The sequence below is a fragment of the Seriola aureovittata genome, chromosome 17 (genome assembly GCF_021018895.1).
Source record: "Seriola aureovittata isolate HTS-2021-v1 ecotype China chromosome 17, ASM2101889v1, whole genome shotgun sequence".
NCBI classification, from domain to species: domain Eukaryota; kingdom Metazoa; phylum Chordata; class Actinopteri; order Carangiformes; family Carangidae; genus Seriola; species Seriola aureovittata.
Genome location: NC_079380.1, coordinates 8,713,918 through 8,741,623, shown reverse-complemented (window position 1 = coordinate 8,741,623; position 27,706 = coordinate 8,713,918). Strand labels below are relative to the sequence as shown.

The following is a 27,706-nucleotide window of genomic DNA, read 5'->3' as shown; positions in this document are numbered from 1 at the left end:
AGACCATTTGAATTTGTAGATTTTTTTTTTTACTGTTGTTTTCAGTTACATGTGAGTAGACAGGTAGCTAAAACACTACCGTGTTTAAAACAATCATCACTTCTTGAGAAGCAATAAAACAAATAAAAGAAAAACATTCGAGTGCTCAGCATAATGTAACAAAAATATGGCAGTAGTTGGTACATTTATCAACAAGGCACCAAAGGTATCAATATTTGATTTTCGTCCCTGCTTCTGTATGAGGTTGCCTGAATAATAATAAAAACCTATGTCTGGAGTGTGAATGTAAAAAAAAAAAACAAACAAAAAAAAAAACCCCAATATTCCTTCTCTCTGTACCAGCGCTGGTTTGTATAATTCCTACCTCACATGTAAAGGGCAGCCGGGAGCTTCACAGGTGCCATACCTTTGTTTCACCGGACAGTGAAGGAGTGACAATGACTGTCTGTGAACAGGGAGGTGATTAAAGGAAGTTCTTATGATGAGTGGCATAGGTATTCATACTGACAGAGTACAAAAAAAAACAAAAAAAAAACACAAGCATATTGTTGTAGTTCACAGGGGGGGGGGGTGACAGTCCCCCAGCCACACAGGAGCAGAATGGAGACACAGACTGGCTGATGTCACTTGCCATTCCACATCTTTTGACCTGATGCCTTCCTGTTGAGCTCACACCACGTCCGCGCTTTCAGTGAAGGTGAGCGTTGAGGTCGTACTTCTCGCAGAATTTGTCCGTGAAAGGGATGCAGGTGAGCAACTCGCACCATTCACACTTGATTGGGTAGACGTAGAAGAGCACCACGAGGCCTGAAAAGAGCCCGACAAACACCAGCAGGAAGACGATGATCTGACAGCGTTTGCGGTACAGGTCCATGCGGCCGAAGCTGATGTAGGGTAGGAAGGCGAAGGACAGGAAGAAGCCAGAGATGAAGCCGCAAATGTGGGCAAAATTGTCGATCCAGGGCAACAGCCCAAAGGCAAAGAGGAAGAGCACCACACACAGGAGCTTGGTGAAGGCCCTCCAGGGTTGGGCCAGGATCTGCCAGCTCTGAAACAACTCCACAAACAGGCAGGCCAGGATCCCGAACTGAGAGCCAGCTGGACCCACCTGAGATAAAGACAGCAGAGGGAGACGTGAGCCCGAGAAAACATCACAAAATGTACAGAAACAATTATGACATGATTTAGATATGTTAATACGCTGGATGAGAAATCTCGGACACATGATATGACTCATGAAACACGCTGCGATATCTTCTTGTGTGCCGGGATTTAACAGGTGATCACCTCTGCTCTGTAGGGCAGGAAGATGGCTGAAGCCAAGTTGCCAGTGATGCCACTGATGATGTAAATGATTGAGATGCGCAGCCAGCCCGCTAGCTTCTCCAGGTCCCTCAGGATGGTCATCTGGAACGCCACCGACACCAGGCAGTGAAGAATCCTGGAGGGAGGACAGATGTGGACAAAGTTGCTCATGTGTTTGCAATGTGATGTTTGTGCGTGCATGTTGGTGAAAAGCCGCACGTGTCGGGGCAGATAATCCCTCTGTGTTGAAGAGGCAAACCCCCGAACAGCCGACCGGGGGGTGGGGGGTGTAACTTTGCCCATCAACAAAATCGGTCTCTATCTCGCCAAAGCTTAATGAGTTCATGTAGTGAGGGCACTTTGTTTAATTACCCAGGAGACAGATAACAGGCAGTGTGAAGATGAAGCACTGCTCCTCTTAACTGTGAGATCAGCTCTTTGTGCTCACTGACTGACAGGTCTAAACTATGTCAGAGTAGAGCTGTCAGTCTGAAATTTATCATACATAACTGCAAGCGATGAGTGAGTTCATCAGCATGTGTTGAACATATTTTTCATATGTGGAAGTTTTGTAGGAGCAACTCTAGTTACAAGCACATTGTAGCACCGCAAGCACAGCTGGTTCAGCTGATGAGGTGACTCACATGTCTAACCTCTTTCACTTATTCATATTAGTTGTATATAGGTGTATACAGCAGGGCATTGCTCTGAGGATAACTGTCATTGGACTATCCAACTTTATTTCAGCTTTGCTACCAGCAGGATTACGCCAAAAGTACTGACCCGAATTGCACCAAACTTGGTGGACGGATGGGGCACAGGCCGGGGAACAATTCTTTCAATTTTGATGCCGATCCAGTTAAAGGAGCGGATCCTTTTCTATATGGTGACATTTTCATCAATTTCTCAGGAAATAGTGTGAAAAATCAGACATATTGAGGGTCTTGACATCCATGACTTTGTACAATTTCACATCTCACAGACATGTGTAGGATTGTTTGGCCTTGTTCTACCATTTTATCTATTTGTCTTGTACATATTTACTGAATGGCTCTTTTATCTTCCTGTGCACTATTTTAAGAGTTACTGACAACTGGAGTCAGTTTCCCTGTATGTGCCAAACATATTCAACCAATTCTGGTATTTTAAACATCCTGTTCCTCCCTGCTTGGTGCAAACACACTCCTTGAAAATGCTGATCAAGCTTGTTGGCCTGAGACGAAGCAGACTTTCTGCTCTATTCAAATTCTTGCTTTGACTGACTCTGGGGCTGACCTCATTTCAGCCTATGAGCTTCAGGTTGACAAGATTTGCATTTAACTGTACTACTAGGTAGTGAATGCTTTACACACTGAGAGTTTCTCTTTTGTCTGCTATTCCCTCGTCTTTGTCTGTTTCCTCTTTGTCTGATTAAGCAGAATTAATCCTGACAGCTACTGACTCACCCAGCATGCAGGAAAAGTGAGAGCCAGAGCCTGTAAAACTGATCTGGGATCTCAGGGTTGAGGAAAGGCAACAGTCCACATACATCATCCATGCAGTGCACCTGAGGAAGGGAAGCAGAAAAAAAGCGTATTAATTAATGCCCCATGGTCATACTGAAAGATACAACCACCAACACAATCAAGGGAAGAAAAAAATATAACACATAGTACTGAAGTGACAATCCAAGATTTCAAATAGCATGCAAATGAAGACTCCTGCACACTGTCTAAACAGAAATGTTTGGTGAGCTCTCACTCCATCTGTTTTGGTATTCAGGGAATACACAAACCAGTACAGCAGGTTAAAAATAGCAACGGATGATGCACAAATTACATTTAGTATTCCTTACAACAGTTTCTCCTTTTTTTCCCATGAGGAAATAAAATGCCTTGTTTTGTGTGTACTTAGGAAAGAGATGCTTACTTGAGAGCAGAGAGTAGCCTCCTCATGAAAGTAGCCCATCATGAAGTCACAATATTCCCGGGATGTGATTTCACACCTTGAAGAGTACGAGCAGCAGTCAGTAATCTACTAAACTAGTCCCCCATCATGCTTCAGACTAGTACAGGATGAATGTTTCTCATAGGTTTCGCATGTTCTCCTCACCTCCCTTTGGTTCCTATGCAGCAGGGTCGGCCTGTGATGGTACAGTCTATATGAGGCAGGTTGGTGTGGTTCCCTGTGTTGTACCTGGTACAAATCTAAGAAGCCGGAGCAGGAGAACAACAGTCAATACTTCAAGTTTCATCTAAATAGGATTTATTTTAAGTTTAATCCCAACAGGATGTTCGATGTAACAATTGTGGCACTTTATTTCTGCACACCCGTTAGACAAGACAGCACAATTTTCATGAGTAACACAATGCCAAAATGTGATACGTCATGTAGGTTCATCAATGTGAAAAATTTGGTGTATTTTGGTGGTTTTGTGCTGTTTCATAATGATAATCCACTCAACTCAAAACAGTGTGTTAAAAAAAAGCCAGAAGTTTTAACAAGCTGGAACAAAAATCCTTTATTCCTTGAAGTCTCATCAAGACCACCTGTGAACTAACGTTTCCAAACCTATAGGTTTACGTCTCGTAATGTCTTAATACCAAACAGGGTTTGACTGAACTCACTGGCCACTTGGTGATATCATCAGGCCATTCGTGAGGTGATACCGAGGCAGGCTCTAGACATATCCTGCAATGAGACAAACAACATACACGCATGACCAACCGGTTCATTTATGCTTCGAACCATAAATGGAACGACTTCTAGTGCATCTTACCTGGGGTCCTGATGGCACACCGAGCCGTGCTGTCTGTTTTTACCATTTAACTGGGGAGTGCTGGAATGCCTCGGCCACTTCACCCACACAGCCAGAGTGCTCTAGAAATAAAACCACAAAGAGAAGAGTTTAAAACTTCCTACACCTGTATCGACCCGTATTCGCATTGTAAAAAGGTCACCAAACAAAGAATTGGGTTTGTTTACGGACCGAACATTCCTCCTCTGAGGTTTGGACACAGCCAGAGCGATCGTTCCGCACACAGCAGGCAGAGTTGCGTTCGATAGCTCTCTTTTCCCTGATAAGTTCATGCACCTGCTTGTCCTGCCGCATGCATGGAGAATATTTGGCCCCCAAGTGGATCAGAGCTTCCTATTTATAAGACATTTACACATGATTATTGCTTTTGTTATTTTTGTTATGTGTTACACCATTGAAATCATGACGAAGCGAAGAGTGCTCACCGAACTCGGCCCGATCCAGAAGTTCTCCTGCTGCACAAACTTGACATTTTCATACACGCCTTTGTTTCTTAAAACCTTAATCAGAAGACAAAGAGACAGAGAGTAAGAATGAGAGGAGAGACTCGTAATGAGAGTGAAAACATTGTGATGGTGTGTTGACAAAGACGTTCATGACATCCGAGCCGGACTCACAGAATCAACCGTCTCATGCTGGGAGAAGCCCACTGGTGCAATGCCATAGATGCATACAGCCAAGATAGTGATGAGCAAGTGGACAAAGGTGATCCAGTATGTAAAAAAAGGCCTAGAGAGACAAAGAAACAACAGCATCACTCATCATCCATCAGTGTCATCCACTGAGGGAAGCAGAGAGACAGAGCTCATTAGTCGGATATGTTGAGCGGTGCAGTACCTATGGTCATCCATGTCCTCTATCTGCCTCTTGACGTAGCTGTCAATACGCTTGCGGTAGGTGCGGTTTGTGAGCTTTCCCACCATGCCCAACCCATAAGGCCTCTTCTCTCGGGCAAAAAGTTTCTTGACAGGTACAACGATGCGCTGACCACGCCGCTGTCCGTTTACGCTCACCACCTCCTGCCGCAACGGCACCTTCGGTGGTCCTGGAGTTCCTTCTTTGGCTTTACGCCACCCTCGCTCCAGAGGTCTGGAAGAGGCAACAGAGGGGATGAAGAGAGACATGAAGATGGAGAGAGGTTTATGAGCTTAATGATGAAGAAATAAGACGACATTCTCTGTGTCATGTCATCAATATCCAGGAAGAGATCAATAATATTCATATTTGTCTCAGATTGGTTATTGAGGACATCTAATCTTTGTGGATTGAAACTTGGTTATAATTCCTATTCTTAGCAGATTTAAGATGGATCAGTGTTAATCATTATTTTTAAAATGTTTACATCACCACAGCTTGGATAAGACTGCCGCCACGGTTACACAGTAACTCACAGCATGAGGTGACTTCTCTCCAGCTCGCTTTTATCTAGGGCGCTGCCTGTCAACTCCGTTTCATCTTTCTTGCTGCTGGGTTCTGCCTCCTTCATGGCCGCCTCAGACGGTGACTCAAACACCTCGTCTGTGTACGTGGACAACTCCTCCTGCATCAGAATATCCTAGAAAAGAACACAAGTGGAAAGAAAATAGTGAGCGGAGGTGCCAACAATCAGAATCCCCTGGGGTTTTTCAAATAAGAATTATTCAGTCATAAATAAACATGGTTACATAGTAACAACAGCAAAATAACACTGTTGTTTTTCCTGCATTACTCTGGCAAAGAAGGATGTGTCCAGTTCATCAGGGAAGTCGACCACATCTTCATCCATGAAGCTGGCAGGGGTGAAGCTTCGTCTTTGGGCCCGTCTCAGAGTGCTCTCCCGTAACGAACGCCCCTGAGAAACAAACAAATAAACATATATGGCTTCACAGGTGTAATCTTTCCATCATACCAGAATGCAAATTCATACAATGCCAATAAGATCCAATAAAGTACAGAAAGGAGCATGTGTACAACAGGTGTTCTGGTTCACTTATTTTTTCCTGTTTGTTCCTCATGTATACGTTATTTTACAAGCATTGTACATATTTGTATTTAATCCGATATCATCTATGTTGTTCACCTTGACCAGCGCTGCTGCGGCCCTGAAGCTCATCTTTGCCACAGACTCCCTCTTGCGCCTGCGAGGCAGTCGGTTGAGACCTGAGCGGGAGCTGGTGAAGGAACAGAGGGAGGCTGCTCCGGGGGTGATGGGGGTCTGAGGCACGCTGTAACCGTCCACTTCCTCCACCATACGGAACGCTCGTCCTCGCGCCAATGGGTCCACGATCTGGAGACCCATGGGTTCCAAATGGGATCCCAGGTGGTAGTCAGAGAGAGAGCAGTAAATCAATATGCATATCATTACAATATGAATTATCAAGAGACATTCCAAAAGATGCTGCTTCAATTAATTAATTTAACATGTGGGACGACCAGAATGATTAATACCAAAATCAATAATTGTTTCTTTTTTTTTTAAGGTTAAAATACATTGTCGTATAACATAAAATACAAAACAGCCCATGTATTCCTTCACCTTTTGCATGCCATGCTGTGAGGAGGGGACATAGAGAGGAGGTGGGGTCTCAGTGCTGGTTAAGGAGATGTTGTCCTGGCTGGGCAGATCCATCTCTCGGATCACCTGTGGTTTCAGCTTCCCGTAGCGCAGGCTGCAGTGGCGCAGACTTTTCCTCTGCCATTTCTGGGTGGCGTCGCCGTCCTTACTGACTCCAAACCAGTCTGCTGTTCCCCTAACACCACAAACACTGACCTTTCAGTTCTGGGTCACAAAGCTGACATACGTGCTTCTTTTCTCACAGACAGAGATTTAAATCCTATCTGGCAAGGTGAAACTTGAAAAAGAGATATAGAGGCACTCATTGATGGCCCTCTTAAGAGCTCTGTACATGGAGGAGTGGAACGGCAAACATGCAAAGGACTGATAAGCCCACACTCCCCGGGATGTCAGAAAGTGGCCCAGATAGTGCGAGTAATAGAAGCAGTAAAGAGAACAAGTCTGGGCATGTTTATGCCCGGGCAAACTGGGAAAGAACGGCAGCCAGGTACACTGTGTATGCATGGTGCAGAGTCACACACTCCCAAAGTCCACATGTTCAAAGAAAGAGAGCACAAGAGGATTACTGTAGTTCTGTTGCTGCAAATAAAATCCAACTTATTCAGATTTTCCTAATCTTAACTGACACAAACAGACACCAAATCCAATTGACACAGAGAACGAGGTATCTTTTCAGAGGTTTTATTTGCGTCCCACTCCACTTTCCACGTTGGCCCGCTCCACCGAACCTTTTTGAATACACACGTAATCACGTTGTTGGTAGTTGAAGCCTAATAAGTACCAGAGCAAACAATGTTACTGCACCCTGAGGCCAGGAAGTGGAAGTGGAAACATTCTTCAAAGGAAAGCTCAGCCGAGCTAGCTGTGTTTTCTTCTTTTTTTTTTCACTAATTACCAGCTGCAGAATGAATGTGCAGTGAAGTCAGGTTGAAATCTCTTTCTCACTGGCACAGCTCACTCTTTCTTTCTGTGAATAATTCTCACTGGTTGCCTGGTCCTCTGTTTTGTGTCAGTGACATGATTCAGCAGCTAATATTCTAGCGTACGCCTGTGTGCCTTTTCTTTGCAGCAGTGGACATGCCCTCACTAACCCTGGTCTCTATGAGAATGGTTTAACATCGTCATGGCCTAATGAGTGTCCACTAAAGAGGCCGCGAGACCTTAAAACATTGGCTTACTAACATGCACCGTCCAGAGGCGACAGCTGCTTGTGTGGGATGCTGTTTGACAGATGTGTAAGGACATGAGTGACCCCTCCCACTGTCACGCCGTGTCATTCCTGTAGCTCAGAAATAAAGTGGAACTTGTAAAAGGGAAATGACAGCTCATGGTTTCGGGTGCTCTTATGACTCATTTAAAAACATCTCTGTGGCTATGACATGACTCACAGCTGCAACAGCCGGTGACAGAGTGAGAAACAACAGAAAATCTTGAAGCTTGTGATGTGGGCCTGATACATGTGACACTTACTGTCAGAGTGAATAAAAATTATTACAAATATTTAAAGCATCATTGGCAAAATCATGTCAGACTTAACATTGTAAGCTGAACATACACAGAGTATACTCACTTATTTCCTCATCGTAAACAAGTGAGTAAACACCAGACCTTCATCCTGACCCTAACACCTGCAGTCTTGTGAGGGACTTCCTGCCGTACCTGAGCAGGGTTCTGGAGAGCGAGTGGTGCTTCCTGGTGCTGCGGCGAGCAGCCCGCTGGCCCTTAATGGGCACCGTGTTAATCCGCTCAAAGTGCACCCTTCTGCTGCTGTGACCAGGCAGAGCAGGGCCCGGAGGGAGGCCAGAAGGGACAGAGGGAAGGAGGAGGGAAAGAGAAAAGACAACAACAAGGCAGTGAGAAGGAAAAGTGCAGCTGGAAAGTGCCGGAGCAATCATGCAGAGAGAGCAAAGCAGACTCTGAGGTTAAGATTTGGTTTTCATTGAGATTTACAACATTAGGAAGGTGATTACCAGGCACATGATACTGAGGTTGTTAATCAGAAACAGCCATGCAATTTGTAAAAAGGTAAGGAAAGCAGGAACACTGTAGATATATGGAAAAGTTATGTTTTTACATGCCACGGGACACAGGCTGCTAACATCCTCGGTTTAGCTCAGGAATCTCATACAAGCATGTGCTGCTTATATTACATAACATTTCATCCAAGGTTAGACAACACACACTGATGTAAATGACTTGCTACACTGCAAAAGAAACGTGAAGGTCTTCATATAATAATCCTGAAGCATGAAATGTTGAACGTGTACATGCTATAATCCACTTATATCAAGATGTAAACATATTTAATCAAGCCAGTGTATTGCTAGATGCTTTTTACCTCTTTATGGTCTGAGTGATGGATGACTGGCGTTGCAAGACAGGCCGTCGGGTGTCAAAGAGGTCGCGGGGTGGGGACTGGAGGTGAGTGGTCTCCACTGGCATGCTGATACTACGCAGGAACCCCTGCCTCTTCACCGGCTACACGAGAAATGACACATAATACAAAAGGAAAAGTGAAAACGCAAGTCAAAAGAGACAGAGAGCGATGACAAACATTTGAAGGGGGGATTCAATGAGAAAAAAAAAACTCACCTGAACAAAAGTGGGAGGCTCGTCCAGCGACATCTGAGCTGTGGGAATGTCCAGTCTGAGCCAGGGAGGTTTCTTCCTCTGCAGGCTGCTGGTGCTCTCCCGCCGTGGTTCAGCCATGTTCTCTGTCCCACCCCAGGCCTGCCAGCTACACACAGAGAAAAGAGACTGTGATGAGTTTCAACCAATCACATGTAATCTTAAGTAAAACACACGATCAAAATTCAAATGTGTTCTTTGCAGCTTTAAACATGATGATTACACTGATTTGTGTTGCAAAATTGTTTCACAAGAGGGTGCTAAGGCCCCTTATTTGATTCAAGCATGGGTATTCACATATTTCTCTTCATCAGATAGTCCATAGGGGAAACCACTGAGAACCATCTATAGCTGTTTACAGCTTCCCAGAAACAGTTCACATGGCCATTTAAAAAAAAAAAACAAAAAAAAAAACAATAAATATTTGTGCAGCAGAGTGAGGAAGTTTGCAGTCTTAAAAATAATCCCTTAATTCTACAGTTAAAATCAAACGTAATCCCTCTGCGTGGTTAAACGTTGCTCTGCCTCCAGCAGACATCTATCAGAGTCTAATGACTGTGTGCGTGCACTCCCATGACGAGGCCTGTGGGCCACAGGAGGTGCACAGTAAACAGCCCTGCCCGTAGCTGCAGCCTTGTTATCACCAGCCCTTCGTTTTATTGTCCCACCGTCTAACCTCACTTCTCTGGGCCTGGTGGTTCATTTCCTGTCATTTTCTTCATCCCCATTTTTCCCATGAAAAATTTAGCTCATTTACGCGTTAACAGTGCACAGCCATTTTTTTTTTATTTCACTTCATATGATCCCGCAACATCCCACGAAGATTGGTGCATTCGTAGTTGTGCACTCATGATTCATTAAGGCAGTTTTTCTTTCAATCTGCAGGCAAGAGGAATGTACAAAACAATGGGCCGCCTTTCTGCAAAGCACAAGTGTATAAACTTGCAAAGGAGGTTGTCTCCTCGGCTTTGGAGCTGTTACAAAACCAAATGAATTTGAAAAATCCCTTTCCCGCCCTTTCCCGTTTCATTCAGTGAAAATGCCAAAGTCTTTAAGTCACATCAAGGGTTTTGAGCTTTGAGCAGCCACATCAGGTCACGTCCTCACTTCTCTTATTACAGCTCCTCCTTGAAAAAAAAAACAAAAAGTCTACAGCTAGTGACCACATCTGCTTCGCGTTGCCATTTTAACACACCACAGGCTTCTGTTTTAGCCCAAGTGATGATGGGAAGTTTTGTCAGAGTATCTCAGCAGAGACAGCAGGGAAACCTCAGACTGAGGGCGGCAGAGGTCATCACCAATGTGTTAATATTTAACACGGTATCTGTCTTGCTGACAGATATTTCTCAATTTGCAAGTTCACACTTATACTGGTATAGTTCCTATATCACACATTGACATTTCTGCTACAATAAAGTCATTGGGAGTTCTACAAGAAGCAGAAAAAACTAGAAGGGATGCTTACAATACAACAATTCATTCCCTGTCAGTCTGGGAGGTTTTGACCTTGTGCACCTATTAGGCTTTTATATTGAAAGTTGTTTGACCTCCAGTGACATTGTCTGGATTGTGAGGTGAGATTAGCAAAGCAGACTGGACTACAGCCAGAGCTAAGTGACATTTTGAAGCCTATTCACTCTGCTCCACTTCGACCCATATATTTGGTGACTTCACTCGTGACTTATTTAGTATAACTCAGTCATCTGCCTGTAAATCCACTGAATAACAATCACACACTTCATCCCTCTCATGAACTGACTACTAATATTTGGGGAAATGCAAATGTGACACCAGTAGCTCAGCTTGTGCTCGGCTCACGACTGCAACAACAGCCCTCTCTCTCGCCCTGGGCTAAAACACCCGACATTTAATTACTTTCATCATTAGTTCAAACAGCAGGGCTCCTGATACCGAGCAGATCTGGGAAGGGAGGGGAGCATCCGCTTCACATTGAAACAGACTGGAACTGAAAGCAGACAGCGAGGGAACCTGATTTTCCTCCATGCAAAACATTGTTTGATTGCTTAAGCTTTGGCTCCTCCTGCATTTAACTGTGTTTGCCCTGAATGCTCTGTCGTTGCTGCTCTGCCTCCAGAGAGTGAAGGAGCGATGGGTGGAAGCACACTAAACAACTCCCATTGTTCCTGGGCTGAGCTTCTCCTCCTGCTTTCTGCTGTGGGCTATTTTTTTTCCTGCCTTAAGTCTCCCACTCATCTCTTTCTTACTTGCATGTGGTCTCTGTGTGAGTGCTTGCCATTTACAGGCAATTACAGCCTCATAGCTCCGTTCTGCCTGCTGGCTACTTGCTTGTCAGATTAAACCAACACAGATAAATGAAACAAAAAACATTCAAAACTATGAAAATGAAGAGAGATGATGGCTGAAGTATCTGACTTAAAAATGGCAGTGCCATTGTTAAACATCTGTATCCCACACAGTGTAGACATGTAATAGTAGTCGTGCAGAGGACGCTTGCAAAACTTGATGCTGCAGCAGTAATGCAGCCATGCTCCTCAGTGGGTTTTAAGAGCATTTGGTCACAGCCCGAGGGAAACCTCCAACATTCATCAGACAGCCAAGCGCCCGTCTCTCTGTCTCCCTCTGTCTCTCTCGTCCTCCTCCAAAGACAACATGGCAGCTGAACTGGCACGGGCATGCGACTCGAGTTTAGCTGGAACAGTTGGCGTCGCCGTCGCAGCCACGACGGCCACCAACTCGTTTCACACCGTGAGGGAGCACTCAAAGTGTCACTCATCTCTCCAATGAGTTATGATTAGAAATCCACCCACAGAGAAGATGGAGCCCAAGGCTGGTCGCTGTCTGAGAAAGACGAGGTCTTCATAGGCAGGAAGTCCTTCAGAAGCAGATTTCCTTAGGGGAAGGAGAGCTGATTGAATTCTGTGTTTGGCAATTATCCAGGCTGGAGGATTAGCCCTCCCTGGACAGAGCATGTTATCTGTTCATGGTCAAGTTCGACAGTAGAAAAAAATCAGTCTTAAAGCAATAGCTCAGTTCGACAAGACTATATTATTCAGCCCCAGCAGCTGCTTGGCTAATGCACCGTAATATCTTATCTTGTTCTCAAGGTGATTGTGCTTTTTTTTTTTTCTGGTTCAGATGTCGTATGGCAACAATTCGATGCGTGTAATAGTTTCCCACAGTGTTTACATTCCCGGCGCTGATGTGAGGCTCACATTCTTCAGACTACCACGATTTAATCTAGTTTCTTCAAAAGTTTTGTTTTGACTTCAAGATTCACATCTGCAGAGGAAAAAAAAACCCAAACACCCACACCCATGAACTGCGTACTGAGCCTCGCAAGATTGGCTTCCTGCTATCGTTTGGGCCTTGTGAGAAACTGACACATCCTACTCAATTATGAGACCCAAGACAACCCTGCATGGTTTGTTTTTAAATTGCTGGGGGCTGACACTGGCTCCCCCCGGGCCACTTCTTCTCTCCATTAGGCAGGGGAAGAAAGACAGGCGGACGAAACGCAGAGGACAAACCGATGTCTCTCCAGGTGCAGGGATGTCCAGCGGGCCATAATGACTGGGGTTGACAAGCATAACCAGCACTCTCTTTCTCTGTCTGGTGAGCTGCAATCTATTGTATTACGCTATGCATACAAACTCAAGCCCAATGAAGCTTTCCATGCCACCATTTAATATAATCGCTTGGGAAATGGTCTTCAGTCATGCAGAGAGAGGCACTGGCTTATGACAACAGAGGCCCAGCTGTCACAGGTGAGGCTTAAAGTCCAACAGAAGAAAGGCTCAGTGAATGGAGCTCTAAATGCCACCTTGAACAGTTGTGAAAAAGCTCTGCTGCTTCATTTCAGGCTTGTGCCATTGTGTACAACATAACTACTTTTCTCAGTCTGCCCTTACGTTTCAAATATGCACAGAGGCTTGCAACAGAACATTGCCCTCCTGTTTGTCATTCATCATAAATAAAATAGTAATCTGGTTGGCCTCTTTCATGTCGGAGCTGCCATCTTTTCTGCAGATGCCTTATTTAAAATCTGTAGTCCCTGTTCACTCCTGTGATTGAAGAAGAAATGAAAGAGCTAAACATATTATCTACAAAGTGCCGTATCAGGTGTTTTAGAAAAATAATTTAGGAATTAAACATTTCTGAAATAGTCATATTAGAAATATTCGTGCATTCTTGAAATCTCCTCTATCCGGGGCCGTTTCTAATCTCAGTGCATGCCTTCGCCACATTCCTCAAGATCTCTGGCTGAAACTGAACCAAGCTGAAATGGCAAAGCAGGAAACCGCATGAAGTCTAACCATTATGGACAGGAGCTGGCTGGTTTCCGGGTACTGTGTGTACTCTGCTGCTATGCACTACTCTGCAGGAGGCAGGCTAGCTGCAGCCACGCTGAGGGTGGCTGACAGAGCTGTGTCATTGAGGCTGACAGAGCCTCAGGTGGCCCGCCAAGTAGGGCCCTGCCTGCTCCCGGCAGGGACTGTAGAGGCAGGGTGGACAGTGGAAAACAGGACTCCGCTGCCTTGCATGCACGGGCGGGCGCCATCATGGATGACCTCATTAATCTGAGTAGTGAGAAGGCCGGATACCTCATTCTTGAGAGCTGCAGCGCTTCCTGCCCTCAGGCCTTCGTTCCTCCTTTCCCTCTTTCATCCTCTTTCCTGCATGTTGCTGCCGCCACAGGTCAGCCTTTTGACCACTTTGACTCAAATTATCATTGTGGTGCTACCAAAATATTTTTTCATTTATTAGAAAGCTTTCCAATATCAAGTGACATCATTACATTTCTGTGTAATTGAAGCAGGTTCCAGACTTATTACTGTTTCCCTGAAAACCCGATGGCACAAACACATTATGTTTGGTTTTCCCCATACTCCAACAGTTAGTCATCCACTATAAATGCTCCTACTATCCATTGTTTCTTTAGTTCACTCCATGCTGGAGGCGAGGCTTGACACTGGAAACAATGGAGGGAAAAAACACTATTCAAGCAGTCACTCTCCTTAGTTATTCTCTGACTAGTATAACTAGAAATATTCTAAAAAGTTCTCCTCTACATTTAAGCAGACTTTTTCTCAAATGAAATGCTCTCTGCATCAGACACACACCCTCAATGTTTCCATTGCGAAATCAACCTTAATATACAATAGATGTAGTTTCCTTAAATTGAGATTTCATAATAATAAGCAGAAAGTCATGAGCACATATTCATATTATGGGTGGAGGCATTTGGAAAACAATAAGAAGAAGGAAGAGATCTACCAATTCACCCTGCTGTAAGATTCACTTGCACTTGATAACAGCATGTGTGTTCTGTAGCTCCTACAAGCATCTGAGGCCCATCTGCGCATTAACTGCAGAAAGATGCTTTTGATCTTTATATAGAACATCGTGCGTCCGACCACGATGAATTAAGAAGCTGACAAATCTACAAAGCTACTGATATTTCATTTGGGCGAGGAGAACAGAGAAGAAAAACAAGAAAAGAAAGAAACAGGCACTAAAAATAAACGTGTTATACTGCAGCACAGACATTAATACCAGGTGACTTCACCAGTTGTGGAAGTTGATTTAGATACAGAGTCACATGAACGGTATAACCGAGGGAGGAATTAGAGCGTTTCTCTACACACACTTTGCTCTCAACAAAAATAAAACTGAGCTGTGAACAACAGTCCGGGCTTAAAGCCCCTCAGTCCTCTCTAACTCTCTTTCTGCCCAACTTACAGGGAAGAAAAGACTCTGCAAAATACAGCCGCAGGCCAGGGACTGAAGTGCAACTTAGCACCAGTAAAGCTGCAGTCGTCTGAATTGACCCTAGTGATATGTGACAGGCTGTCATACCATACCGGCCCTTACGACATCAAAAAACACATACACACAGAGACAGCAGAAATATCCGTCGCAGCTGACCCTGAGATCAAATGTCATGGATAGCTGAGGGGCTGCTGTGACTGGTAAGATGGGTGCTTGAGAGCTGAGGCATGGATGTTAGTGCCCAGCCAAAAAGGGTGGAGTAGCCCTTGCTTTTTCCCATAGTGTTCCACAGGTATTTAGTTCAGGCTGTCAGCGCTCGGTGGGATTTTACAATAGAGACTTAACCTTTTAGTCTCAGCGGTTTTAGTCTGGAGTGACAGATTTGTTTCAGGTCCACTGCCAGGCTCCCCCACTGTCATAACAGTGTTTACTAAATGACAGGATCGAGTGCCAACGATATGAATAGCTCTTGAAAGTATAAATGGCCTTCTAACAGCGGGCTGCGTGCATGTGGTGTATTTATAGGATTCAGTTGCAAATGTGTGTCCATATGAAACTGTAGACCAACACAAAAAAAAAAACAAAATAAAAAAACAAAAACATCCTGCTCCAGATCTCTGGGCGGTGGGCTGTTTTCTGACAAAAGCAAAATGTGACAACACCTCTCAAAGGCCGTTTGCAACAAAACTAATTTCATAGATCTGGGATGTGTCCATTTATCTCTGTGCAAAGAGGCAATATCTGTATCCGCCATCGCACGGCCTGCACCCCTTCCCGTCCTCCTCACTTCCTCTGTATATTGCCAGGCGAATGCGGGTCCCTGAAAATTGCGTTCGCTTATTTTATCAGCACAAGACCCAGCCTTTCACCGTGCAGCAATATCCTGTGCAGGAAATCAATATGAAGGAGAGGTGAGACGTGTACACAGAGACCAAGACATATAATTACTTTAATCTCAGCGTATTTACAAACAGAATATCAGCTCTGCGTTTGCACAAAGTTTTCCTCCCCTTTTGAAACACAGGTGAAATGTTATTACACGAATAGCTAATTCAGCACTTGAATTATTCAGTCATTCCGCACAGGTGAATTATTTACTGCGTACTGGAGCTGCTGTGCACACAGGGCTGAGGCTTCTTAGCTGAAGCGACTCTTTTCTCAGCATTGTTAGCGGGGCTGTTTCAGCTCACAGCAAAGGCCTGTCTTCACTTCAGTGGAAAAATAAGGCTCACTTAGTAAATCTGTATCATGTCTCAGCCCAGAGTTGTGTTTGTGCCTCTAATCTTAAGGAAGCAGCTGACAGTAAAAAAAAAAAAAAAAAACGCCCCATGGCGGGCTATTTATAGATATTTATATACCTCACCCACCAAGACAACTAGACACTGTTTTATACAATAACAAGAGATTTGTGTGAATATTCTGTGACCAGTGAGATCAGGCAACACCCCGCTGAATCAGCTCACAGCGGAAGGGCCCTCGTCGCTTTGGGATATAGCAATTGATAAGTCATTTTAGGCTGGGACTGCAGCTGCCAGACCTGAACATTTGTTTGCTGTAGACATTTATCATCAACTCACTGTATCTCCAGCTGTGGCCTACAAGGAATCTCACTGCTGGTAGGAGAGTGGGAAAATCTAGCAGCTCCACACTGGGGCATAGGGAGTAGTGTAGTAATAGTGCAGACAAAATGCTCGGGGGCCTGTTAGAGCTGTGTCTTAAGGGCAGTTAATGAAATTCAACAACGCTGTGATACTTCAGAGATACTCCAGAGGGCCTGTCCTAACCCCAGAGGCTAAAAGAGAACTGTGGTAAATCTACAGAGGCCAAATAGAAACAGACACACATCTGGGTTTGCAGTAAATAGGCAATATATAATATTATAATTGATTCTGCTGACTGGGTTCAGAGGGGTGAGAAGCAATTAGATTTAGCTAAAAATCTGTCTGCACATTACAAATGAAATTATAATAATTGGATTCAAAATGTCTTTTAAAAAGGCTTGTCACATAATTTGTCACACTACAGACAATGACATAAAACCTCGTAAATCTAAAAGCCTTTCCCAAAGCATGGAAAAACTTTAATTTCCATATTAAATTTCCAAATTAGTCAAGAGTTGTGAAATCAGATCAAAAATTATGAATAACACAAATGTTAAAGATCTATATTCACACTGCTTGCCATAATGAAAGAAGATGAAAAACATTAGCATGAGACTTTCTGACAAGACCTGACCTTGACACCACCTTGACCTGCTCTGCTTAGATGCAAGGTCTTGCAATTTATGGCTTAATGAGAGAGTCTACTTCAGACAACAAAGAAGGTAAGCCATCTTTCTTGGAGATCCCAGTCTTCCCAAAATGTGTCCTGAGACAACAAACAAGCACCTTATTGTCTACGGGAGGTTTGACATTCTCTCGTTAAGTGAGTAAGAGGAGAATCTCAAAAGCAGCATGCCCTAACAACATGTGATCCCCATCTAAATAGTTTCCACCATGATATCAGCCTGAATCAAGACTACAAAAGGCTGCATTGTATGGCCTGATGTGGACTGGGCTGAACAAGGGTCATTGTGCAGCCTGATCGTAGACACACAAAAAAAAAAGAAAAAGAAAAAAAAAGAAAAAGCAAGAGCAGGCCGAAGTTTTCATTCCTCCATCAATGGAAATGGTGCACTAAGCACATTCCCAGTGAAGAAAATTACTCGTGATGCACAAAATGAGTCCACTTCATTATGGTTTAGCAGAGACATCATATTGGAGTGTATGTTTAATGGATGAAAACTACATCTGAGGTAATCAACTCATTAAAAACTGAGAAAAAGCAGCACCGCAGGCCGTCAGGTTGTGTTGCCTTACTATCACAACTGTTTAGCTTTATCTTTGTGGTCCAATCAATCGACAGGATTAAAAATACTTCACAAAGGAGAGCCATCAGCTCTGTCATCTCACATCCTCTGTGGGAGACCACCAGCATAGAGAGAGGTCAGGTTACCGCTTGTTTTACTGAGGAGTGCTGGAAGGAAGGAAATGCAGAGCAGAGGAGGGGGAGACGTGCAAATGAAGGCAGGAAACACACCGCAGACCCAGCGCATTCTCCGTGTCCAGTCCACACGACCACGGAAACAACATACACTCGCTCACATGCACAGGAACACATCCACACCGCACATGTAAATATACACATCCCTGCCCCCTCTGGCCACGATCAAGCACACGTCACTGTATGCCGAAAATAATGGGCCTCGTTTTGACTCAGGCCTGTCGCCCACTCCCAGCCCTGCACAGAGCGGGCAGAGAGCGGGGATCTCAGTGCACTGTGACATCGAAGCTGACACGTCTATTGAGGAGAACAGATGAAGTGTGGCTCGTGGCGATGGGACAATGGGAATTATCCATATTAGCATGGATTTAAGCAGAGGAGAGAATGAGGGCTGTCTAGTCTTTCAGGACACGGAGCATGGCGCATAAAGGGGTTTCCGAGGGCAACAAAGAACAAATTTATGAAGCTGAATCTTATCAAATGCTAAGATTTTGCTTCTCAAACAGTACAGTAATCCACAGCATGATGATGAAGGCTAACAAAATGCCTAAATTAAAGAGCCTCTCCAAAACACACTCAGTCCACCTGTTGTCTCCTGGTGAGTATTAACTCTTCAATTCTTAGAGAGTTGAGCATTAAAATGTAACTGCTCAAGGAAAAAAAACAAAAACAATTAAGAATAAAATTATACAGATTTTTTTTTTCTCAAAATTGGTCAAGTTGGAACATCCCTCTTCAGTTGCTCGTTATTCCCAGATTGCTGCCAAATCTTTCTGTAAGCACATTCAAGTAAATCTGTATCAACAAGAGGAGAAACATCCACATCAAGAATCAGTGAGTTAGTGTGATAAAAATGTATGGTAAATGTACATATAACATATATATAGTCACACAGGGTAGTTATCATTCAGTCTAAAGTTAGAATATTTAAAGGACTGACTTATTTATTCTTCCACTATGAATCATCCTCTTCTCTCTTAGTAATTTGATTCTGTATTTTCTCATAGATCGGCTCAACCTTCGTCAAGGTCTAATTAAGGTTTTTACCCTTTTCAATCTTTTAAACATTTCATTTCACACACTTAAATAAATGAGTGAAAGGCCTCAGATGGACGTGACTTTCACGTCCAATTTCAGAAAATGGCTCCTTGAAAGATTTGCAGACCTGGGGCAGCCCAGAGTACAGATTATTGATTGACTACATTGATTTCCAACACTGCGGGCTGTGAATATGTGTGCACATGCACACGTGTGGCTGGGTGAGCGTGTGTGCGTGTGTGTCTGTGTGAGTGTGCAGATGTAGGCGTGCACAGCCTGAGTTAAGAGCCAAGTGAAGGACAGGGGATGTGAACTGAGGTCGTACCAGCAGCCTCCCCCTCCTGCACCACAACACATATCAGTGTCACACAGTGACAGATTCTCTGTTTGGGATGATAGTATAAAGTTGATTCAGGTAAGAGGATTTTAATTTATTTTCACAGAGGCAACATCCACAGAGACCTACTGAATTTAGTCTTCTGGTTCCCCTCTGGATTGGAGGGAGGGAAAACCGTTTTCTGTTCCACACACAACAACTAGGTCATTTTAATAAAGCTCCCATATTTAAATCTCTTTCATCTGTTACACAGGCAAATAAGCGACTGAAGGAGAAGCAGAACAGAAACATTATTAAAATGAGTCTTACATGCACAAAGTTGAGCATGACTTATGGCAGATAAAATGGTTTGACCAACAGATAAGTGCTTACTCACAGCTACAGTATGTGCTCTAGTTCCCACTGCTGCATGCGGTGGGAAGAGCACACAAATCAGTCCCACATACATCACCTACCACGTACGCTCTGCTCACACTGCTGTGTCAAAAATGAATAAAGTTAACTACACAAACTGTGTCTTTCTGACATAGTCTCCAACATTTCCAAATCTGTGGGTCTGACGGTTACTAAGTCACTGTGGTGGGACGGATATGTGGGTCACAAGACACTTTGGCAAAGTCTGTGAACAATGTAAATCATGGAGCAATGACTCAGATAGATACAGAGGTGAGATTTGGGTCTCTGTGTCAAAACAAGTGAGAGTCACTCATCGAGTCGGTGCCATTTCAATGGCTGGTTCAAAGACAGTTTTGATCCACAGATAATAGGCAAAATTACATGAAATGTAATCTCATTTTATAGTAATAATAAAAACTTGTATGAAAATGTATCTATTTGACTCCAGGTTGAAATAAGTCGATTTCTGTACAGTGTAATTTCACTTCTTTTGGACATTCCCAGTAACCAAATGCTGATATCTTTGGGTACTGGGTTTCGAACGTGGTTTTCTTGCCGGGAGCGAGTGGTGGTGGTGATGGTGATGGTCACTTGACAAGAGCTTCAGCCATCATTGCATTTACAATACAAGAGGTTATAATACACCTTCTGAGCAGCGCTACTTCTGCAATCAGAAAGTGTGGAGACGGGCTGGCCGGACCGGTGCTAGCTGGTTAGCATGCTAACTTCAGTAGAAGAAAAGACGTGATAGAAATAGAAGCACTTAACACTTGGCGTTACTTTCCACCACTGGAGACAGGAATGAAGTTTGATACTGTTCTAGACCGGTAAGTAAACGACAGTTTATGATAACACCTGTGATGTAGCAATAGCAAACCTTACAAATAGCTCCTTTAACCCAAAACTAACCCCTTCTGTGTATCTTCTGCCAAAGTGCTGTCAGCGTGAAGAGGATAACACCAGATTGTGTGGACCACAGCATTCGTATCATTCAGGATGTTATTTGCAGAGCGCACAAAAGAATTTTGTCCCAGGTCAGCTACAAAACAGAGCAGTGATCAAGGAACATAAAATCTATTTCCAAGATTTTTAGTTCTCTAACTCTCCATCCGCAACTGCATTTCGCTACAGATAGGATCACCTCATGTATTTACCAGCTAATAATATAGATTATTCTGATACAGGCTACTCTGAGGAAGTGAAGGGGGGGGTTTACCCAAGGGAACACCCATGAAGCCAGGGTCTCTGAGCTGCGATCAGGGAGGTGTAAAAGTGAGGATAAAGGGGCAGGAAGAAGGAAGAATGAAGCCATGCAGCTGGGCCAAGAGATCTGTGGAAAACTCCCAACAAAGGCACAGGAAAACTGGGAAGGCTGGGGCAGGTCCACTGGGACAGTCCCAGGCCCAGTGAGGGGGAGGCCTCTTGACTCCTGATGTAACTGAAGAAAACACACAGACTCTTTGTCTTTGGAAATAAAGTCACTTTTTCCCCCTTGTGACAGAGCACAGTCGTAGGGACGCTTCCCTACTCTGCTTGACCCAGGCAAATATTGTCACGGAGGAGCAAGAAATGATCAGGAAATATAATATTGGTGAGGAGACAGAATGTCTGATTCAGACAAGATGAGAGAAGTGAAACTAAAAACATAAATTGTTGTGTCCCAGAGTGGGAGTACAAATCGTGAAAGGCACCAGGAATAAATTACTACTGATTTGCATTACTCTTCGTGTTTGTTTTTGCCTGCTTCTGAGTGAATATGCTTCACCGCATATTAGGCTTGGAGCATGATGCCTTCACTATAACTGGGCGTGATCAACTGGGCACCATAAATGAGAGGCTTTACATCATTTTCCCTGGCACGAGGCATTACGAGCCCTCTCAGCTGGCAAATGCAAGGGAAAGTTGGCACGAGCGTGAAGAGAGGCAGAGGCAGCAGAAAAGGAGAGTTGAGAGTTACAGGGACAGGTACTTGTTCAAATATGCCAACGGTGCCTGGCTTAATGCCACTTCAGTCAATCTGACTGACAAACATTGCACACAGCCCATCAGATTAACTGGAATCTATTTGTGTAAAACAGCCACAACTTAACAGTCAAAAAAAGATGCACTGCTGGCATATTTAGGTGACCCCTCAGCAGTGGTGTATTTCGAAACTTAAATGGTTCAAGTTCAGTAAAAACAAAGGAGCATTCACACTCACTAAGATCCACCTCTTCCGAAAAAAGCCAGTAAAAGACAAGTCACAGGAGTCCAAAACACACCCTCATTTCTGGGAAAGCTGCTGGAGTGAGTTTGGTGCATGGTATGTGACGTTGGTAGGATAGTTGAAACTGTCCAGATATAACTCTGTGTGTGTGTGTGTGTGTGTGTGTGTGTGTGTGTGTGTGTGTGTGTGTGTGTGTGTGTGTGTGTGTGTGTGTATGTGTGTGTGTGTGTATACAGTTCCATTCAGGGTGCAGTCAACTTGAGTTTAGCAGTCTGGTACACAATGAGGATTCACAGCCTCTGGGTATGACGGCTGACTGTGCCAAAGATAGAAAGGGGTGGGGGGGTGGGGGGTGGGTGTTTGGGGTGGTGGCATCCTATTTAAAAGTGCACTATCATTGACGCTGTAACAGTGCTGGGATACTGTATCACTCAGAGTGTTCCTTGAGCTAGTCCTCTGGCTTGACAATGATCTGAGAAAAAGTAAACAGACGCTACACAGTGCTGTTATTAAAGCAGCTGAGGCCCGTGGCGCACCCATTACACTAGTCTCCCATGTGGATTAGCAACGCGCACAAAAAAAAGGCATAAAATACTGTGGATGTCTTTTCAGTTATATTCAGTATTCTGGTCTCTTTCTAACAAAGCAAAGTCTAGAAAAGGTTTATATGTTGTAACTTACAACTCTGTTCATCATTTAGGACGGCCTCTCTACAATGGTTAGTCAGAAAGTGGTCAAACAACAGTCATCTGCTCACGCTGAAGTGCTTTTCAAACAATGAGACTGTTTTAACTTTCCACAAGTTGTCCATCAAGTTTTGCTGCTGTAAAGCAATCCCTGTGAGAGCTTTCCAACCAAATTCTCTGTCAAGGGATTTCACTCAATTAATAGTATGCAAGTTTGCAACTTAACATGCACATTTCTGTCTTGAGGCACCAGATAAAGAAAGATATGTATTAGGTTATCTGCAGACACGCCCTCTGAGAGCTCTTCACACTCAGAGAGGAAGATCAAAGTTCAAGGAGCCATTGCTGCTTGTCTATAAAGCTCTGATGGTCTTCTGGGAAAAAACACACAGCATTCCCACAGCTCTGAGAATTTGCCCCGAGGTTAACCAGCCTCAGACACCGTGTCAGTGAGAACACAAGCTACGGGACCAAAGACACCCTCTAACTACCAACCCCAAATTAGATGTTTGCATCTCGGCTACAGCCTAATGTTGGCTTCAGCCAAAGAGCTGTGAAAACAATTCATAGTAACCTGTATTTTCAAATTAGTCACATGTCCCACTTTTCCCCAAACCTGGGCATCAAAGGTTTTCTAGTACATTCTGTGAATGCCGATTCAACTATGGCTGTCTGGCTCATGACAGATGAGGTGCTGACTGAGAGAAGGCCAGGGTGGCACGCTGTCAGACGAAGGCCTTGGAGGCTCAGAGGTAGACCTGAAATAGCCCTGCTGCTGCATTACAACATTACATCACAACTGACTTCACCAACATGGCTGCCGCTGCATCATGCCACCACCACGATGTCATGGGATGGGAACAATTGGACGCAACAGCTGTGAATCACACAACCAAGCCATCAACAGGGGAAGTACTCTGGTACCGCGCGACAGCCAGTGTACTGTACTTCATAAAATGATAGTCTGTACAAGCAAACAACACACTTCCTGTGTAATCAAAAGCAATGACCCACAACCAAATACTCGTTTTGTTTTTTCCCTCCACTGAAAAGGCAGAATGTATCTGCTTGCATTCCTTATCACATATGCACGACAGACACTAGAGACACAACACAGTTTCTCTTTTTCCACAAATACCACATTATTTGACATGTGAGAAAAATCACAGTTCCCGCTCCCGACAACGTAGTCAAAACCGTAACAACATCAAAGTCACCAAGGTACGAGCTGAGCGAGCCCCAGCGGGGACTAAATCAAACGCTGCCTGTGGGCTCCCTCACCATCAGTCCCCTGCAAAACCATACCTGACATGCTTCTTTAAGCTAATGTCTGCTTGAGCTCAGTTGTGGGAACAGTTACAACCAATACATTTGGCAGCAAAGCATGCGCATTGTCTCTAAAGTAGCAGAACAAGTCGGTCAACATGTTTGACCTCTCCAGACACCGCTGCCGTGCCTCACATTAGCAAATCAACCCTCAAGACAAACGTGACTGTGGTAGTTTCCACACATAGCAGATGCTGGCTGTGATGACTGATACATGACAGTCTCCGTAAGATATGTAATTCCGCTCTATAACACTTCAAGTCATTGAGCTTTTGCAAACTCTGTGCAATGTTAAACTCCTCAATCAATCACAGGGAGAGTATGATGACCCACAGAAATATATTTTAAATCCAGCCAAGATCCTAAAGTTTCCAAAGAGACCATAGATCTTAAGCTGAATTTTGGCAAAGGGACTATAAAATAAGACACAAAACTTAATGATCCCCTGTGGTGTAATGGTGTAAGCATAAAAAAAAATGGTGTCTTGTGTTTTAATATTTGCTCAAAGTAAGATTCATATAGGCTTAGCGAAGAGCTGGAATATGTAGACGATATTAAAAGTAGCTTAAGGGAAAATTATGTGAGAGTTCATGGTCCAGAATGTGAAAATGTGAAATCCTAAATGATAGATACCAATATACTTATACCATACAGTGGACTCCTGGGAAATAAATGTTCTTTTAAAAATTACAGATGAAGGCAGCATGACTTAACAGCAGCTACTACAGTGTGTTATACCTTACGACACTGTATTTAGTATTACTCCTTTAATCAGAACAAGGTTCTACCTGTTCAGTAATGAATGTAAACTTCAGGATTTTCAAGTGAACAAATTTTCGACTCGTGATACAGATGTGTTTGTTGATGTAACAGCCTGAGGTTATTTAGAGAAGCATGTGCTCAGCACACATGGAACAGTTCAGCCCCGTGACGCTCATTTCATCTGAATGCAGACAGAACTCTGTCCAGACACTGGAGAAAATGACCAACAATCACACAGAGAGTACACCCGTGTTCGGGAAGAAGGCACATTTCACATTTCGGAGGGATTCTTCCAGGAAATCTATGGCGGCTTTGTATTTGAAGACTGCGTCATTGCATCAGCAGGGCATCAAATCTACAAAGAGCACCCATTCTGGGCTTAACAACTGTGGCCGGCTTGAAGGTACATCATCTTGAAGCAATTAGACCACATATGTAAAATATCACAATGGTGCTATTGCAAAGAGCTGCACGCTTTGAGGTGTATGGAAGGAAATCTGGTGACAAATTCCAGAAATTGAATGTTGATAACATAACCACATAACCAGTGTAAGAACCTGCCCTGTAGCTCTTTTGAAGGCAACACCATGAGGCAGTTGCACAGGACTATGCACTTGGCCAGACTGACAGACAGACAGATACCGCGCCATGAGTCATGCAGGCATGACTACAGTGTGGCCCCCTCAGCAGCCCCCTGCAAAACTCACATACCAGCCAGTCAACACAGGCCGGCCTGGATGGTACACCTGCCTCAGCAGAGCTACTCCCAGTTCCCTCCAAGTATCATGTACCCACATGCACCCACATAAACATCCAAACACACATACATACATTCACACACACACACACATTGGGAATATTCTCTCCGGGGTCCAGTTGGAGCAGATACAGAGGATGAACATGACTGCCACTATCACACATCAGGGCCCTGCTTTATCGGTGTGATTACATCACCCTGAGCCATGATCCCCCTCCCTCCATGTGATAAGGTTTCAGGAACACTGGGCACACAAACCAGGCCATGTGCTCCTATGTCCTGTCTGCCAAAATAACTCAGCAGTTTCTAATACAGTACGGCTACGGTTTCACTTCAGTCTACCCAGGTATTGTAGGACACTCTAGCGCGTAACCTTTCCGATGTCAACAAGACTGAAGTTTGTTCATACGTGGGCTGCTCTCCTGGAGCTTTCAACTTCTCATGAGTGACATCAAGACATTCAGGTGGCCTCTCCGCGCGTGACGATTTTGTGGAATTTGTGGCCTTTTGTGAGTGAAACCATGAGTCACTTTGAGTCACAGAGTGTCAACGCCTCATGAAAACCACAATCCAGAAGAAAACAAAGGTCTGATGGAGAAATGACACTTTCGGTTTGAAAGCGGCCAAATGCAGTGAGATGATATGAGAAGCACATGCTTTGTGCTCTGCACTCATGTGGTCATCTGTGTTGTAAAAAAAATGTAATGTACCATGGTGATTAATTGTCACAGCCACTGGCAAAAACATTCACAACTGATGAGGATAATAGTGATGCTGATGATGACCAGGGGGAGGAGGGAGCAGGAAGAAGAGGAGGAAGAGGAGGATGACTGAGATCATGGTGTGACTGAAAGCGTGAAATGTTGCAAGACTATTCAGCAGCATAGTCATTTAGGTGCATTCCTTCATCTAAAAAAACTGCAATTAGTCAGAGCTGTCCTCCATCAGACCTCTGGCTCTAATTAAAAGTAATCTCTCCTGAATTTGGCCAAGTTTAAGTTTAAAAAAAAAAATAGAAAAGTAATTTAGCTTATCAGACTGTGTCTGTTATTGAACACAACGCTCATTTCACACATCATTAATTCCACTTCAACACCCTTTGAATGTGAAGGGTATTTCACACTTTTTAAAAAGGTGATTGGGCCTAAAGGTAGATCCAATTCTGAGCATTTTAAATAGCCCACTTCGACTATGAGAACTCTACATGCAGCGCAAATGGCACGGCACCCTGTTACCTAAATGATGCTCTGCTGTCTAAGTTCACCCCGCATCTGAAGGGCTGCTGTTTCCACCAATTGACCCGTAATTCAGTCGAATAGTATAAGCTCGTTTATCCTCCTCGATCACGACGCGTGAGCGCTTCCCCCGGCTGCCGCCTTCCGTATGGGCGACCACAGGAGACAGTCACGGAATAATGACATAACTTACCCTTATAACAACCAGCTCAGATGATCTCCAGCAGTGAAAAAAAAAAAAAAATCCGGTTTCACAGATGTTTTCCCCAAAGCAGCAGATGAGTGATTTGTCACATCATCCTGACAGCGGCGCAGGAATAAACGCGCTTCTTTTTCCACCCCGCAGATGTTTCTAAGCCAAGCCCGGTGCCGTGCTATGAAATCTGGTCACTCTTGAGCACGCGAGCAGCCGAGGCAGTCCAGGATGGTGTGGCCGAAATGTGGCTGCCGTCCGGTTCTCTGCTTCCCACCTACGGACAGAGCATTCCCACACTGCTCCATGGAGCTACCCGGGGTAAGTTTTCCTCTGCCGGTTGTAGCCTAATTCAGTTTGGTGGAGAGTCAGCCCCGCCCTGGACTGGAGACGGTCTGTGGAGAAGGCAAACCCGTCAAGATCACCAGCCAATCGGTACGTACACAGGGAGGCGCTGCTTCTCCCGGTTAACGGCGGTGACTAAGCGATATCCTCAACCAGAGTGGGGTCCGGGACGGAAACCGGGGTTCACCGCTCTCTGTCTACTCCTACAGTGACACATAATGTGAAGCTCTCTGTGGGGAAATGACATGTTCAATGTTAATTTTATAATGGTAATAATAATGGTAATAATAACGATGTAATAATTATGACATTTAAAATGGAAGGAATACGAGGAAACACAGCTCATTT

General features: G+C 44.2%; 1 protein-coding gene across 4 annotated transcripts; it reads right to left on the bottom strand.

Moving 5' to 3' along the window:
- Positions 1-6: 6 nt before the first annotated feature.
- On the bottom strand, positions 7-27,570 carry rhbdf1a (rhomboid 5 homolog 1a (Drosophila)). Of its 4 annotated transcripts, none has more exons than XM_056402219.1 (19): positions 27,014-27,570; positions 9,249-9,393; positions 8,995-9,134; positions 8,316-8,420; positions 6,618-6,831; positions 6,162-6,368; positions 5,811-5,933; positions 5,494-5,657; positions 4,940-5,191; positions 4,720-4,831; positions 4,528-4,602; positions 4,274-4,435; positions 4,064-4,164; positions 3,912-3,975; positions 3,397-3,491; positions 3,214-3,289; positions 2,751-2,851; positions 1,288-1,441; positions 7-1,108 (listed from the first exon to the last, which is right to left on the bottom strand). In XM_056402219.1, exons 2-19 carry the CDS (start codon positions 9,363-9,365, stop codon positions 689-691), a joined length of 2,682 nt encoding a protein of 893 aa, XP_056258194.1. In that variant the 5' UTR covers positions 9,366-9,393; positions 27,014-27,570; the 3' UTR covers positions 7-688. The 4 variants fall into 4 exon arrangements, with proteins under 4 accessions (XP_056258194.1, XP_056258193.1, XP_056258195.1 ...); XM_056402218.1 differs by having other exon boundaries at positions 8,316-8,423; positions 27,014-27,569; XM_056402220.1 differs by lacking the exon at positions 8,316-8,420 and having other exon boundaries at positions 27,014-27,564.
- Between the last annotated feature and the right edge of the window lie 136 nt (positions 27,571-27,706).